A 16,274-nucleotide genomic window follows, 5' to 3' on the forward strand; every position below is an offset into this window, starting at 1 on the left:
CATTGCTGCTTTAAACCCACCAATCAGACTTAGAAATAAGGATAATTTTTAAACTAGTCCTTGGGACCAGTGACCCCCCTAGTGTCCTAAATAATAAACTGGTCTCCGGAGTGGTCCCAGCCTTTGTTCTCCTATAGATTTGCAATTAATAAACTGGTCCCGAGGACCAGTAACCCCCACTTTTTGAATTAAAAAACTAGTCCAAGCAATTAATAAACTGGTTTTTGGACCAGTGGACGTGTGCTATTTCTAAGTCTGCCACCAATATGGCAGCGTAAATTATGTCACGATACTCAGCTCCTTCTCCAACTGAAAGCTCTCTATAGAGTGCTGTCAGTTGTGACGTCAGATCCAAGGTTAAACGTCACGAGTCTGCCTTTAGCAATGGGCGGCCATGACAGTTACCGTTTTTTCTTTATGGGGAAAACAGCATGGGTGACGTCACACTGGCGCCTCTGACAGCACTCTATAGCGTGAAAACAAATTTTCTCACGCGCATTCTTTATCGATGGTATCTCTGTCTCCTTTGCTAATGCTCCATGGTGGCAAGTAATATTTCCGTGGAGTAGTTTTAATGGAGTAAAACATAAGTTTAATTAAATTGCCTTAAATATATCTACGCCTTATATAATATTGCTCTATGGTGGCATAATGGACACGGTCATAGCATACTCGATCCACCTCGTTGAGCGCGTGATCGAGTAGGCTATAACCTTGAGAATATGATTCGTCTGCTGCTAAAGGACGTTTAGGAGGGACTTCAGGATTCTCTTCGAGGCTGGCTAAAATACTCCGGATTTGGTAATTTATTAATCTTTTTATCATAATTTTTAATCGTATTTCAAGTGAAAAGGCATGTTCATTAATTTTTATGTAAATTAGGCACTGAAAATATGCAAAAATCATGCTAAACTCCGAGTTCGTAAATTGCGTCCACGAGATTAGGCTTAGCGCCTGTGAGGAACGTGACGAAGGCCAAGGCTTATGTGGAAGTACGTCTCGCAAAGTAATTAAAGTAAGTACTAACATTTAAACTCCAAATTTTGTCAATGTCAAGAGTTAAAGGGTTACGAGTTTATTAGTCAATTCAAATTGAATCGTCAGTTACGAATGATGTTATTCCGTGCACTACCTCGGGGTTGTTTTGAACCAACGACCTCTGGGTTACCGTCCCACGCTCTGCTACCGAGGTCTACGACCTCATAGTAATTCAATTAGACGTTATTTTAACGCACCAATGGTTAGTCAAGCCGTACAAATTACAGCCTTGGGGTGTGAACGCAAAAATTGGATGTTGCGGTATTTTGAGCGTAAAAATTGGCTATAATTTCAAGTGAACCACTGGTACAAGTAGCCTTTTTTTAGTAAGTTTGTTAGACTTTCCCCTCTATCAATATTAGCTTATAAATAAATGAATGATATCGTTTGGGGGTCCATGGATGGTTTTTAATCGCGGTTCGTAAAGTTAGCGGTGATATTGTGATACTTTTAGAAGTTGAAAACCCGCGGATGATTTTTATTAGCCTCCCAGTAAGGGAGAATAGCCAAGTATTATGGCGCTTGTATTTCAGGTTGGCAATCATGTCATTAATACGTGAACCTCAGTATAATTCCAGGCTTAATTTAGGACTTGCTTAGCAAGGGTTGATGACACCTATACATAATTATTGGTGTTAGTATGGGTGTCAGGCCAGTCTGTTTTCACTGCAACAGCACTATTTGTGTAGTTACTAGTTGTTCAGCTGTATAGAAAAGGGTACTTGGAAAGAATTTGTAAGTTTAGTTTGGGGATTTAGATTAGGTTGGAATCTTTCAAATTGTTCACGTTTAGCAGGCCCTAAGGATTTTTAGCTTGAGTCTTTTACGGTAAAATGGTACAGTGTTCATGATTGACGTTTATTTGAGATTAATCTTATTAAATTTTTGATTCGTCTTAGTTAAACTTTCTAAGTGAAATTAATGTTATTCTAAATACTTGTGCCATTTAAGCAGAGCTGCTCTAATTAGTTGGCAACTAATTAAATTAGAATTTAAATTAGCAAATGGAAATATTTAGCTAATTAGCAATTAGATATAGAAGCTAATTAAATTCAATTAGTAACTTATTTATTTTTCAAACAAATTAATTACGAGGGATTAATTGAAAATCCAATTGGCTAATTTTCCAATCCTAATTAATTTTCGATTAGATAAATGCTTTTCCGATGCGTACTAATTAGTAACCACTACTTCCCAATTAGTAGTAAAGTAATTTTAGCATCTTCAATTAATTTGCAAATTAATTAGCACAGCTCTGCATTTAAGATGATAAAATTTTTAAACTGTATTTCATTTTTTGAATTGAACAGATTTTATTTTAGATATCTGTTTTGAAAGGAGCAATTTATGTTGGATTCTAGAATGAATCCAACCTATTATTTGACAAATGGCACGCAATATTGACAGATCAATGACCCCAGGTCAATTCCATTCTTAATTCAGGTGTACACTTTGATTATATCCGTTGAAACTGAATCTCTAGGAAAACTATTTAGACAGCGTGTTGAACATTTTAGGCACTAAGCGCGTAGCAATAATTAAATCTTATTAATAATAATTCTAGCAGTATTAGGTCAATAACCCCAGGTCAATTCCATTCTTAATTTAGGTCTACACTTTGATTTTATCCGTTGAAAGGGAATCTCATTAGGAAAACTATTTAGACAGCGTGTATAACATTTTAGGCAATGTTTAAATCTTATGCAATTATTAGGGTAATTAGTTCATTATTTATTATTCTATTTATTTTTAGAAGGGAAGTGTGCTTGAGGTCCTGTTCTATTTAGGGATTTTTTTGCGCCAGGACATAAATAAAATGCTTAATTATGGAATAGGTGAAAGATTGGTCCTAGCCCTCCCTTTTAAGAATAATGAACATAATCAGGATTTTAAGGATGAGATTCCCTTTGCGGTATTAAGGCATCTAGTTTATTATTTTAATTATAAATATTTTTAGGGGAAAAGCGTTTGGCAACTCTTTGAGGGAGTTTTGTAGGATCTAAATAAATTTATGATTTATGTTTAAGGTAGAAGGTTGCTTATACGCTTTGTCCTTTAAAAGTAAACACGATTTTAAGCGGGTTTAAATCAAGGCTTAGGTTTTTATGGTATTATTTTACTTCCCCATACTAAAGTATTTAGTTTAAAGTTACGCATTTGCCATTTGTCAAATAATAATTTGTTTTCTGCCCGAAAATTTTACGTTACATCATGCAAGAATATTCAAGTGGATTTTCATATTAAGGTATTTAATTTCAAATTATGCATGTGACATTTTCTCCGAATAATAATAAGAATTTCTCTTGCGCAGGGACATTCTCTCAAGTGGAGGACTAAAATAATCGAGTGGAGGAATTCAATCATCGAGTGGAGGAATTCTATCATCGAGTGGAGGAATTCTATCATCGAGTGGAGGAATTCTATCATCGAGTGGAGGAATTCTATCATCGAGTGGAGGAATTCTATCATCGAGTGGAGGAATTCAATCTACGAGTGGACTTTCATTGGAAATCCCATGCTATGGACGAAGTTTCCTGGTTTTGGGGGCTCCACAGCGGGCTTTAGTTTAAATTTAATAATTCCCGAGTAGAACAGGGACTTGTTAAATTTAAATTGGGCTCGCAAGGCTTACTTTGGGGGTGGTAGCTTAAGTTTAAATTTAAAGTTTCGTTACTATGGAAAGTACAAAAACATAAGAAAAACACTTAGGGTAGTTTTTTTGACCTTTTTCTGCATATTTTTATATATTTTTAAAAAAAATTTATTTTTTTTACAAATTTTTAATAAATAATGAATTTTTTTATATAAAAAATTATTTTAATGTTTTTTATTAAGTTTTTTTACAAATTTTTAATAAATAATGAATTTTTTTATATAAAAAATTATTTTAATGTTTTTTATTAAGTAAAAGCTTAAAAAAAGGGGTCAAAAAAATCAGCCTAAGTCCCGATAAAAAAAAATTGAAACCAAGTCTAGTATTGTAAAAATTCAAAGAAAAGAAAGAACGAGGTTTAAGGCAAAATTTATTCAATAAAAAGAAAAAAAAACCAAAGTGTTTACAAAAATTTCGAACAAAAAAATATTAAAGAGTTTTGTAAGTTAAAGTTTGAACGCAAAAAAAATAATAAGTAGTTACAAATAAAATTTGCAAGCAAAAAAATAAAGTTAGGTGGTTACATGAAAAAATTGCAAGTAAAAATGATGTATTTTGTGTCTTCTAGCTTCGATGATTTCCTCCATATCTTTAAGTCGGCGCTGAGAGAAAGAGCAAGTCCAGAAGACATCAGGTAACGTGAATCCAACGAAGCGTGTCATCAGGAATGATACATAGCAAGTCCAGAACAGCTTCGTCATGCGTCAATCGGAACAAAGGATGTCATCAGGAATGATAATTCGTCGGGAAAGATACGTCCCATAATGATCAGCGACAGAAAAATCCAAGAATATCAGCTGCATCTATAAATTAAAACATTAATAATACATCTTAAACTATTGCCTACTTTTGGGCCCAACAAAATGGATTTAAATAAGAAAAAACGTGCCCTTAATTAAAAAACTGGCTACTAAATATATTAAGTGAGATGAACCAACTAATTGGCACCCTAAATTAAAGAAAAACTTGACTACCGTGATTTCCAGCCTGAATTAAATACTCTCGCTAGCTAATTATTTCCCAAAATTGTACAGAAAATAGTTTTAAAAAACCAGCCCTTTATTTAATAATTTAAAAATACCACCGTTAATTTAATTTTAATAACCCCATTAAGTAAAAGCTCAGATATTAGTACCCGCCCTGTTAGAATATTATAAACTTAATCTCGCCCCGTTAGATTTCATTTAAATAAAAACCTTGGTTAATTATCTAAAATAATTATATCCCGCCATGAATAAAATTAAAAGACTGGCTACCAAATTTATTGAGAGAGACTAACTACGACCACCCTGAATTAAACAAAGGCTCGACTACCGTGATTGGCACCCTGAATTAAATTAAGACTCTGGCTAATTGTTTCCCATGATTGTTAAGAAAAATGTTTTCCGAAATCGTGTCATTTATTTATTTTAAATCAAGACTATTCTCACATAACACATAAATAAAACCCGTATTCATATGGGACAAGGCTTAACTTTGGGCAACGTGGTGTTATAAAATTACCTCTGCGGGACTTTATTTTTGAAAATCTCTAACTTATCTCTAAATTAATTACATACGCCGATTAGCTTCGATAATAATAGCCCCTAAACTAATTTTTGGAAAACCTTAATGCAACCTCGTGTTTGAAAATGACCTCTATGGGACTTGATTTTTGAAAACTCTCACATTATCTCTAAATTAATTAATAGCTTAGTAATAATTATAGCCCCTAAACTAATTTTCAAGGGATTGTCTTCGTTAAGCCTCGTCCAATATCTCGTTGTAAAATTCTATTTATGGTACTTAATTTTCAATAAATAAATATAATTTACTAACATTTAACACTACCTAACTGATTTAAATACTAGAAATAAATGAAATAATTTAAGGGGAGCTAGATGAGTTCGGATTATTGAAAATTTTAAGCTTACTGACTGTTGAAGCACGAGGCGAAGCAATGGCTGCCAAGTAAGTTGAAGAGCTTCGAATTCAGCATGCGGCTTTGGCAAAAACGATCAGAGAAATGGCGGAATTATTAAGAATCCACGTCAAAAGCCGGGATCACGATTAGCTGAGCTGGAATAGTTTTCCCAAGCAACCTCGCCGGCTTCGAGACAAAGAAGGAATGACTCTCTTTGGCAAAAACGATCAGAGAAATGACGGGATTATCAAGAATCGACCTCAAAAGCCGGGATTACGATCAGCTGAGCGGGAGGGGTTTTCCGAAGCGAGTGACATCGACGGCTTCGAAGTACCGAATGCGCTCGACCCCGACTTCCAACTTGGAAGAAAATTTCCAACGTCGGGGGCGCTAAAAGCGCCGATACGCGGACTCGGATGTGACGTATCCTAGGCACGAAATCCAAATAGCTGAACACCGCTAGGCCTAAATGAATGAACGTTAGGCCTAAATGAATTAACGTTAGGCCTAAATGAATGAAATAGTTGAATGGATAATCATTACCTATTACAAACATCTGTCGTGACGTCACAAGTCAATTACCTCTGTGACGTCATGTCACGTGACCGGATATGACGTCGTGTCACGTGACCGGATATGACATCATATCACGTGACAGGGTTTGATGTGACGCGACCGGATATGACGTCATATCACGTGACCGAGTATGATAAATTCATTCACTACCACACACAAACAAACATACACTTTTATGTAACCAGTATTAAAGTCATTTAGTTTAGTGTGTCATGTTAACATATTCGACTCACTATTACGATGAGAAAGTACTTTAATCATACTTCAGATGGTACGAACCTTAGCAACTAACTATAATTAGTAAGCTTACAAGTAAAAATAATTTTATCACACAGACTTAAAAATATTGAATCAATTATTTATTTCGAAATATATTCCACCAGATACTAATTAATTAATCTTTAAATCAAGCTACTAACTATATTTAATGAGCTTATAAATAGAATTAATTTTATCACACAGTGACAGACTTATAAATATTAATGCAAGTGTTTATTTTGAAATATATTAAATTTTATACATTCGGTTTTATTATAAATTAACAATTAAAATATTTTTATAACTGCGTAACTTCTGAATATTGCTTCCTGAAACTGAAAATAAACGGAAAAATTCAATTAATATGACAGAAGATATACTTTAAATATTAACATGAAATATTCAAATAATTTGTTAGAATCGACAATTAATAAATAATGAACCTGCACGCGTTGTTTTGATTAAGACACGTTCTTTGATGAAGTACAATGGGTCAGTCTGGACAATTTATAGATTTGAAAATTCCACCAATTGGGCGCACCATTTGAGTTTTTAATTCAACAACATTTACAACAATACATTAGTGTTTCGCGCGATAAAATTTAAAAATATGTTCAACTATTGGCCCTTCCAAAAGTTAGGAAAATCCGTGAAACAAAGATGTATTTTCCCTCGAGGTCCTTTATTTATTTATTTATTATGTTTATGGACGACTTGAGTAAAAATATTTGTTAAAATACCAACCTTATTATCGTAACAGCGACAAGTATGTCATTTCCCTTTGCTATTAAAAGATAAAGGGTTTGATATGATGGTAAAGTTTCGGCTACCAGGGATCGCTTCCACGAACGTTTTCACATCAAGTGTCTTACTTATTTTCAATACTATAAACTCTTCAAAGATGGGTAGGGGTGACCTTGGAGGTTTCGGGGACCAAAAACTTGGACCAAATGGCAGCTGAAGGAACCTGGTTAACAGACTTCTACCCGGCGAATCCTCCTTGTTCACCCTGTTTATTATTTTACTAATTATTATTCCTTCACTAAGAACCCGTTTAAATTCTGAGAATGTTCAAAGACAGAATTCTATAATCTATGTGGGAAGCGAACACTCTTCCGCTAAGTTATATTCCCTCGGTGAGAGTACGCAGGGATTTATCTGCAAATACTCATAGATTTGGACTAGAACTGCGAAATTCATATAAAACTGCAAAAAACAAAAACAAGTATAAACAGTACAACAGCAAAAAACACAATTAAACACTATAAAGCACAATAAAACCGTATAAAAAGACAATAAAACGGCACAAAAACACAATAAAACAGTGTTTAAACTCAATGAGGCACAATAAATCAGTGTTGAAACTCAATGATGCACAATAAAACAGCATAAAACACAATTCAACTACATAAAAACATAGTTAAAGTTAAACAGCGTAAAACACAATAGAATATAGCATAGAACACAATGACACAAAAACAGCATAAAACACACTGAAACAGTAACAGCATAAAACACAATAAAACAGCATAATGAAAAGTTTTGATAAATTTGTATATGTTGCGTCCGGATCCTAACAATGAAGAAAGTTTCTTTTATTAACAATTTTTAAGCGTCTTAGAAATATATAACTGCAAATGTAGCTCCTTTGAATGAAGTATACTTTTTGTTTTAATCTATGAACTTTTCATAGTGTCTACTTGGATAAAGAATACCCGTGAGGAAATTTTAATTTTCGTTGTTTTGATTTGAGCATGAGGTTGGCTCAGGTTGCCAAAGGATAGAGATCCAAGTTTATCTCATTAATATGTTTAATTACAATTACGTTTGAAATCGGTTTTATGTTAGGAGACCTTGATAATTTAAATGAAAGCGTTTAAAATGAAAAAAATTACCTTTTTTAGTGTGCCTAAGGGTGTGAAATTTTTAAGCCGTTTAATAATTATTCTAAATGTTGCATAGGGCTTTCCCCATCATGATTAGCCGTTCCGAATCGGTTATTTGACTTAATTTACTCATAATTAGTGAAAAAACGCAAAGTTTTCAAGCGGACTGAAGTACAGAATTTTTTGAAACCCCCGCTACGCAACATCAGCACTTCCTGTCGCTAATTTCTCGAAGTACTCTGGTGCCCAAGGGTGATTTTAATAAATAACCTCAAAAAGTTAAAAGGGGTGTTTTGATTAATACTATATGTTTATATTCAATTAGCAAAAACAATTAGTCGGGGATAATTAAAAAATTAACCGGGGCGTAAGCTGACTAAAGTGTAGAATTGTGAGCGGAGTATGTAAAACCATGAATTTATTTATTAAATAAATTCATGGTAAAACGTTTAATTTTGAAGAATTAGTTGTTTTCAATATTTCTCGTTGATCCCCTAGGTGAAAACGTCTATGAGGAAACTACTGTCGTTTCACCCGACTTCATTTTAGTGATTTTCGACCTAAGGCAGCCATAGGCACATTTGCTTTTTCTGTAAATTAGTCTTAACCTCCTAAGGTCTTTTAACAGAACCGAGTTATACTATCCTCTATGATGGGTGTATGAAATTCTTGGTTTTATTCTAATACCCGTCGTGTATTAAATAGAACACGTATAGCGGCGAGAAATATGCGCGAATGACAAATCGAAGGAAGGCAACTCTATAAGTCGTGAAGGAGGTACTGGGGTCGGGGAAGAAACGGTAGGGAGAAGCCGAGATTGGACAATGTGAGTTCAGTCACCATTTTTGTTTTTCACAATTTAATGATGTTTAAATTTAATTAGTTACACGCAGTCTACCAAAGACTTAGAATAATGGAATAAAATAAAATGTTTTCACAAAAAACACTCAGTCTTACATTTAAAGCATATATGATTACCCATACATTGAGTTGGTGATACGATGTTTGTGTAGGAGCGTGTGGGGTAACTAATGTTTGTTTGTTTATGGTAACGGTAACTTCATATTAATTAAAACGAATACAATTATACCTTAGGAGCTCGGCAAACATTTCTAGTTGAGACTTGAGAAAAAAGGAACCTTATAAAATGTGTTTCTGCATTACTAGAATATTTTGCGTTTGCATATTAGTTGGATTATTAGAATGCGGATGTTGCAGCTCAGCTTATAAACACAATCACGAAGCTGAAAAATTTAATTCTGTTAATGTTACGGACGAATTGATATTTTTGAAACGTATATTTTTAAAATACGGTAATAATGGATCTATGAACTTTGACGGTTTTCAAGAGCTTCTTAGCAATATCGGTTTGGTCTACCCATTCTCTTTGGAAAAATTAAATCACCCACACGATCATCATCGTGATAATGAAAAAGTTGATCATGATGAAAATTTATCGAAACCTTTACCGCATGAAAGTCACGATCATGATTCTGATCATGGTAAATTAAATTAAAACGTAGTTAACAGTAATTACTGTAAGAGTAAGAAGTACTCTAATATATTTTCTTATAGATACCCACCACAAAGAATTGGTCAATTTCCTAAACAATTTAGCGATGGAAGAATTCAACGATACTACTTTGTCAAAACTTAATTCCAAAAATAAGTGTCTTTCAGCAACTGAAGCCATTTACAACCAAAAATTATTGGAACATAAATTGCCTTTAACTTCGGATGATTTCTTACAAATTTGTCCAGCGATCATTTTTGATTTGGACCGTAGAAATTGTGTTTCGCAAAAAGATGATGAATCTCACCTTCATCCTATAGAATATGAACAAGCTGGAGCTGAAGGTATCCTTTCATTAGGTTACCATCGTTTGCGAAAACCTGGAATTTGTAATTTGATCGAACAAACTTTTCGAAAAGATTGAAAAAAAAAATAAAAATTTATGCTTTTGGGGGAAAAGATTCAAAGAAAGTGTAATTTTCCAGGTTTTCTGTTGAACAACGAATGAAATTCCTTTATTTTCCAATTTTCCCTAATGTGAATTGTACACCTTGTTTTTTAAGTCTGGCTCTTCGCTATTGGGGCCGTTGTTATCATCAGCTTATGTGGTTTATGTAGCGTGGCAATGGTACCTCTGATACAGAGGGTATTTTACCAATCGGTCCTTCAGTTTCTGGTTGGCTTAGCCATTGGCAGTTTGTCCGGGGATTCCTTACTCCACCTTTTACCCCATGTATGTACCGCCGACTGCCCCAAAAGCCAGTAAAAAAACCACCCGCGTTAATCATTTCCATCATGACTATCAGGCAATGGCGGGATTAAATCACCACGATCACCAAGGAGCCTCTAGTCATGGAGATGGTCACGGGGATCATTCTGAAACGGAATCTCACATGTGGCGGGGTCTCGTAGCTTTAACTGGAATCTACACTTTTTACTTAGCCGAGAGGTTGCTAACGAGATTCAGCAATTGCTACCGCAAAGCTCCCGTAACTTTAACTAACGTTAATTAAATTAACCAGAAATTATAGCGCGTTTTAAAATCTTTCACCACGCACTTAGAATGAAAGAAAAGACTCGATTCCTCGAGGATCAGTTAGGAAACTGGAAAAAGTGCCAAGGAAGTCTCCAGTTACGCATAAGTTGGATCCGGAACAGAGCCGTACAGTTGGAGAAAAACTATCCCATCACAAACAGGGTTCATATGGATTTAATTTCGACCAATTAGAAATGGAAGATATGCAAAGTACAAAGTTTAAAAATGAAAAATTTCGTACTAACATCTAATTGTTTTGAAAACGCCGCATTTAGTACGAAATCAAAAAATAATAATTCGCAAATATTAAACTTCATCACTTGCCTTAACGTTGCTAATAAGTTTGATGGGTCTGACGTAAGCGGAAATTTCGCCAATGTCAGACCCATCTCTAAGAAAACGTTAATCTATTACGCGATGGAAATAAATATAGCGTGATACCTTTTTCTTTTAAGAACTTAACGAATCGGGTAAAGATTCCGAAAACATCAAATCCGAATATCGCTCGGCTAGTGATTCCGAAGTTCTGGCTGATAAAGACGCTGAAGCCAATGATGAAATGCCGACTAAGGCATTCTCAACCAGCCTGATTGGGAAATCGGGAAAATTAGACGACAGTGACGCCAATGAAACTTTGGTGATGAAACGCAATGGGAAAGACCATAGTCCTATGATGATAGCGGTTCACGGTAACGTGGCTGGAGGTAGCGCGAGTAGCTTGCACTTTCATCATAGCCACCATCACCACCACCATCATCATCATAGTCACTTGGCTCCACCTGGAAACGGAACCATCTCCTCCGTGGCTTGGATGGTTATCATGGGAGACGGTTTACACAATTTTTGCGATGGATTAGCCATTGGTTAGTATCCTGGAACGAGCTGCGAATAATCGCGTTAACTTAATTTAAATACGCACCTTATAGGAGCCGCATTTGCAGCTGGCATCTCGAGCGGAATAAGTACAACTATCGCGGTTTTCTGTCACGAACTCCCTCACGAATTAGGTTGGATTGAGTGACAGCTTGTAGGGATCTGAAAATGGGAATGTCTTCGTTCGTTCGCGTTTTCAGATCTTCTACGAACCGTCTTGCAAATTAAAGGGCTCCTTCGGACCCTTAGACACATGGCCCCGCGGATTTCCATCCCCTCTTCATAGACGATCTTCCTCAACACTTTGAATCCCTCTGGTTAGGTAGGGGGGCTCGGAAATCCGCGGGGCCATGTGTCTAAGGGTCCGAAGGAGCCCTTTAAGAGTACGCGATTAACGATTTTTAATAGGTGACTTTGCGATGCTGATCAAAGCCGGGATGTCAGTCAAGCAAGCCTTGATTTATAATGGCTTGTCTTCGATCCTTTGTTTTGTTGGAATGATGGTTGGTGTCCTATTAGGAAATGTTGGCAGCGCGACCCTTTGGGTTTTTGCCGGCGCTGCTGGGATGTTTCTATACATAGCCTTGGTGGATATGGTAAGTTTCGTAACCATTTGCCCGAATTTAAAAATTAATTAAAAGTTCAATTCGCAGCTTCCCGAGCTGAACACGCAAGATAGTGAAAATGGAATCTCGCACCTTTTATTGCAAGCTTTAGGAATTATTTCAGGAATTAGTATTATGTTGGTTATAGCCATTTACGAACACGATCTGAGGCACTTACTAAGTTAAATCACGATTATGCAACAATTGAAAGAAAGAAGTGTCTTTTTGATTTTTGACGCAACAGTATATTAGACGCTCTAACAAACACTACTAACTTGAGTTGCCGTGGTTTTTCTGAAAAATTCTAAACTAGCTTTATTAACTATTTTTATTTGAATTTATTTTTCCTGCCAATCAAGTCATTATTTTTGAGTTATTTATTGGTAAAAAGTCCATACCAATTTTATGTGTCATTTGGAATAAAAATAAATCTGGATACATTGTTGTTGTTTACTTATTTTAAGTAGAAGAGTGCGGGTAGTCAATTTTTCAATTTCGAATCGGGTTTGGGTAATAAAAAATATGGTTTTCTTGTATCTGGGCGGGTACCTGAACGGGTAATATTCGGGTATCGGGGCGGGTACCCTAACGGATAATATTCGGGTATCGGGGCGGGTACCCGAATGGGTAATATTCGGGTATCGGGGCGGGTACTCGAACGGGTAATATTCCGGTATCTTGGCGGGTACCCGAACGGGTAATATTCCGGTATCTTGGCGGGTACCCGAACGGGTAATATTCCGGTATCTTGGCGGGTACCCGAACGGGTAATATTCCGGTATCTTGGCGGGTACCCGAACGGGTAATATTCCGGTATCGGGGCGGGTACTCGAACGGGTAATATTCCGGTATCGGGGCGGGTACTCGAACGGGTAATAATCCGGTATCTTGGCGGGTACCCGAACGGATAATATTCGGGTATCGGGGCGGGTACTCGAACGGATAATATTCGGGTATCTTGGCGGGTACCCGAACGGATAATATTCGCGTATCTTGGCGGGTACCCGAACGGGTAATATTCGGGTATCTTGGCGGGTACCCGAACGGGTAATATTCAGGTATCGGGGCGGGTACTCGAAAGGGTAATATTCGGGTACTCGCACACCCCTAAATTGATTATAGATTAATTTCAAAAATTATACTTACTGCAAGACAAAGAGTATCCGACAAGTTCCATTTTCCGCACGTGTGTCCAATTTTTGCGAATGACATAACCACTGTCATAACATAGTCCAGTAAATTTTGTACAGGTTTATTTTGCAAAATAAATAAATGGGTTAATAGTAACAACCTAAAACTTCGATAACATATAGCTAATATATTATAATTATTTTATATAATTAGATATTTTTTGGTTAAAAATTTGAGCCAAATAATACTTCCAATATAACAATCCTTAAACGTGTGGGGTTTTTTTTTTTTAAATATCCGCGAGATCAATCAATATTTTCACTTTAGTTTGGTTTTCTTCAAAGGAGGGGGATTAAAAAACACCCATAAAATTCACTAAAAGTATGTCAAGAATGATTATGATTATTTGTGCAAGAGTATAAAAACTTGGCAAGTTCTTTTTAGTTTTTTGCATATAAAATATAATGCAATTGACATAGGTTTTTTATCTCTGTTATTGCGGTTCAATTTTTTAAAAAATTTCGATTACCGCGTGTTGTTATCTAATAGGGGCTTGTTTCACTCATTCTTACCTTAGAAATTTTAAAATATTGCTCGCATTTATACCATTGATTAAAAGGTAATCCTGCTTTTTAAAAAAATACGAGCTCCTTGAAAGTTTTCTTTCCTTGTTAACGACAGTTGGTCAATGTCGTCTAATTATTTTAATTGCGATTCATAAACACTAACGAAACGAAATGAAAGAAAACTTCCAAGGAGTGTTGTTTTTTCTTGTTCGTTCTGCCCGAGCCTTTAACTGACGACTGACAAGCTAACTTGTTCCTGATAACATGATTTCTTCCTGTACTTGAATTGGACGTTTGGAAGATGTTCCGTTTCGGTTGAAACATTTAAAAACTATGAGAAACACTGATACCAAAGTCGCAAAGTATCCAAAAACCTGAAAAAACGTGCAATGATATACTCGAATCATAAGTTTATGAGATATGTTCCATAAGTATGACGCTTCCTACACTTCGAGAGCTAGTTCGAGAATGACGCGAGAATTGACTACACGCGGTTTTTGCTGCCTCACCAGGCGTCGCTTTAGTAGAATCTATGACCTACATCACTTCATGACAAGCTCTCAGTAACCAGTGACAAACTTATGGAACATATCTTATTAACTTATGGTGAACGTATAGGGCAGGGATGGAGGGTACTTACAGCTGCCAGTGCCAGAAGAGCCTTTGACCACGCGGGCATCAATTCATCAACATTTCTGATTATCTTTTTGATACCATCATCATCGTCGTCGTCATCACTGTCCCCGTTATCATCGTCGTCATCAAAAACTACTCTACCAGCGTGTAGCAGCAAAGTGGAAGATACAATGCATAGTGTTCCCAAGATAAAGCTTGAAAATATGTCCTTTGAAGAAAAAACGAAAATCATAAATCACTTTTGACGCATATAGCTCACCTATTGTACTTACCGCGAGATACCAGTTGATGGGCATAGATTTTGTCAATGAAGAGATTTCTAAGATGTAGATTAATGTGCTAACCAAAATGACGAATATGCAAGTGAATATATGAAAGCGAATTCTGCTAAAGGCAGGCAAATCCAATACATCAATGTCATCCGTACCGGCATTGGCCAGGCATACTAAGCTCAGAATGCAGCATAACTATATTGATACAAATGAATTACAATATGGAAACTTAAGTAAAGCGGTTGGGTCATCTTACCATAAAAACCAATCTGAGCAAACCAACGGATGTCTTGAAATATCCCAAATTCCAACTTAAAAGAATGGCAAATTTTGGCTTTCGTGATGGGCTCGCTTGGTTGTCCTCCACGGCGTTCGTTTTCGTTTCGGTATTAGTTGTCGGGCTATTGGTGATGTCCAAGGGTAGATCGGGGTCAACTTCCGCTTGCTGTATCGTGATGGTGGGGGCATTCGATTGTTCGGTGGGGCCGCTACCCGTATCCGCGGCGTCTTTTACCTCGGCCTGGCCGCTGGCCGTCGTAACCTTGGCGCTTTCGTTGCCCGCATTACTCATTTAGGATATTAAGAGATTCCAAATATGATGTAAAAAGTAAAAGAATGCGAAGCGTGGTCGATAATATCCAGGAAGCTAGGGTCCTACGGTTGCGAAGAAGGTGTGTCGAAAAGAAGAGCACGTTGAGGCATCGTATCAAATTCCATCTTGGGCTTTAAATGGAATTCGTCGCTTCCAATTGGCTAGAAAATCTTCTCCTACTCTCTACTACCGTCTGAGAAAAGTCTCCGAGTCTCCGTGGTTTCTCTCATCTCATCCATTCCAGCAACGTCCATCTATATCTAAAAATAAACTGGTTGTCTGGTACTTTGGATGAGGATCATCCGAGCTAGTGGCACTGGAGGATGCGCCGCGCTACCGGCTAATGCTGACTTGTAGATACAAGATACGCGAGAGCGGCGAGATATACTTATTGCAGAATTGCAACTGATGGAATTTATTCCTTTGCTAAAAATATGGAATTAGATTAAAATTATGTTTTACAAAACTTGTATCGCACACTATATATGTTCGAAGGCCCAGCTAATTTTTAATAAAGTTAAAATTGTTGTGGGAACCACCTTGCACTATTCATGAATAAAACTTCCCTATATTTATGCTTGTAGGATATTCATCTACAGGCTACCTATTTCTTAAACATTACATGATAAAACTATCGAGTAGGCTGACGATATGCGGCATCGACAATTTAAAATTTAAAGTTATTAATTATATTTAACATAAAGTATCTGACCTTTGCTAATAATAGTTCCAAAGT

The 16,274-nt window shown here is 36.2% G+C and overlaps 2 protein-coding genes and 3 long non-coding RNA genes across 6 annotated transcripts; 2 read left to right on the plus strand and 3 right to left on the minus strand.

The window, feature by feature from the left end:
* The first annotated feature begins 719 nt into the window (after nt 1-719).
* Nucleotides 720-3,833, plus strand: LOC149651123 (uncharacterized). The gene is made up of 4 exons (XR_016371058.1): nt 720-801; nt 883-1,015; nt 2,349-3,283; nt 3,350-3,833. It is a non-coding gene; the product is annotated as an uncharacterized LOC149651123 (long non-coding RNA).
* A 210-nt stretch (nt 3,834-4,043) lies between these two features.
* On the minus strand, nt 4,044-5,909 carry LOC149651124 (uncharacterized). The gene is made up of 2 exons (XR_016371059.1): nt 5,605-5,909; nt 4,044-4,494 (listed from the first exon to the last, which is right to left on the minus strand). It is a non-coding gene; the product is annotated as an uncharacterized LOC149651124 (long non-coding RNA).
* A 728-nt stretch (nt 5,910-6,637) lies between these two features.
* Nucleotides 6,638-8,825, minus strand: LOC149651125 (uncharacterized). Its single transcript, XR_016371060.1, has 2 exons — nt 7,173-8,825; nt 6,638-6,763 (listed from the first exon to the last, which is right to left on the minus strand). It is a non-coding gene; the product is annotated as an uncharacterized LOC149651125 (long non-coding RNA).
* A 174-nt stretch (nt 8,826-8,999) lies between these two features.
* On the plus strand, nt 9,000-12,779 carry LOC149651126 (zinc transporter ZIP10-like). 2 transcript variants are annotated; one of them, XM_089847918.1, is made up of 11 exons: nt 9,000-9,140; nt 9,198-9,338; nt 9,410-9,816; nt 9,890-10,171; nt 10,391-10,560; nt 10,634-10,816; nt 10,890-11,073; nt 11,319-11,726; nt 11,790-11,870; nt 12,145-12,332; nt 12,390-12,779. In XM_089847918.1, exons 3-11 carry the CDS (start codon nt 9,462-9,464, stop codon nt 12,525-12,527), a joined length of 1,989 nt encoding a protein of 662 aa, XP_089704044.1. In that variant the 5' UTR covers nt 9,000-9,140; nt 9,198-9,338; nt 9,410-9,461; the 3' UTR covers nt 12,528-12,779. The 2 variants fall into 2 exon arrangements, with proteins under 2 accessions (XP_089704044.1, XP_089704046.1); XM_089847920.1 differs by having other exon boundaries at nt 10,890-11,025.
* A 798-nt stretch (nt 12,780-13,577) lies between these two features.
* Nucleotides 13,578-15,735, minus strand: LOC149651127 (uncharacterized). The gene is made up of 4 exons (XM_089847940.1): nt 15,203-15,735; nt 14,947-15,141; nt 14,679-14,882; nt 13,578-14,412 (listed from the first exon to the last, which is right to left on the minus strand). The coding sequence occupies exons 1-4, from the start codon at nt 15,515-15,517 to the stop codon at nt 14,284-14,286; spliced, it is 843 nt and encodes a 280-aa protein (XP_089704066.1). The 5' UTR covers nt 15,518-15,735; the 3' UTR covers nt 13,578-14,283.
* Nucleotides 15,736-16,274: the final 539 nt, after the last annotated feature.

Source organism: Phalangium opilio, unplaced genomic scaffold (genome assembly GCF_054372755.1).
Source record: "Phalangium opilio isolate 3A_F unplaced genomic scaffold, DU_Popi_V2 ptg000082l_1, whole genome shotgun sequence".
NCBI lineage: Eukaryota > Metazoa > Arthropoda > Arachnida > Opiliones > Phalangiidae > Phalangium > Phalangium opilio.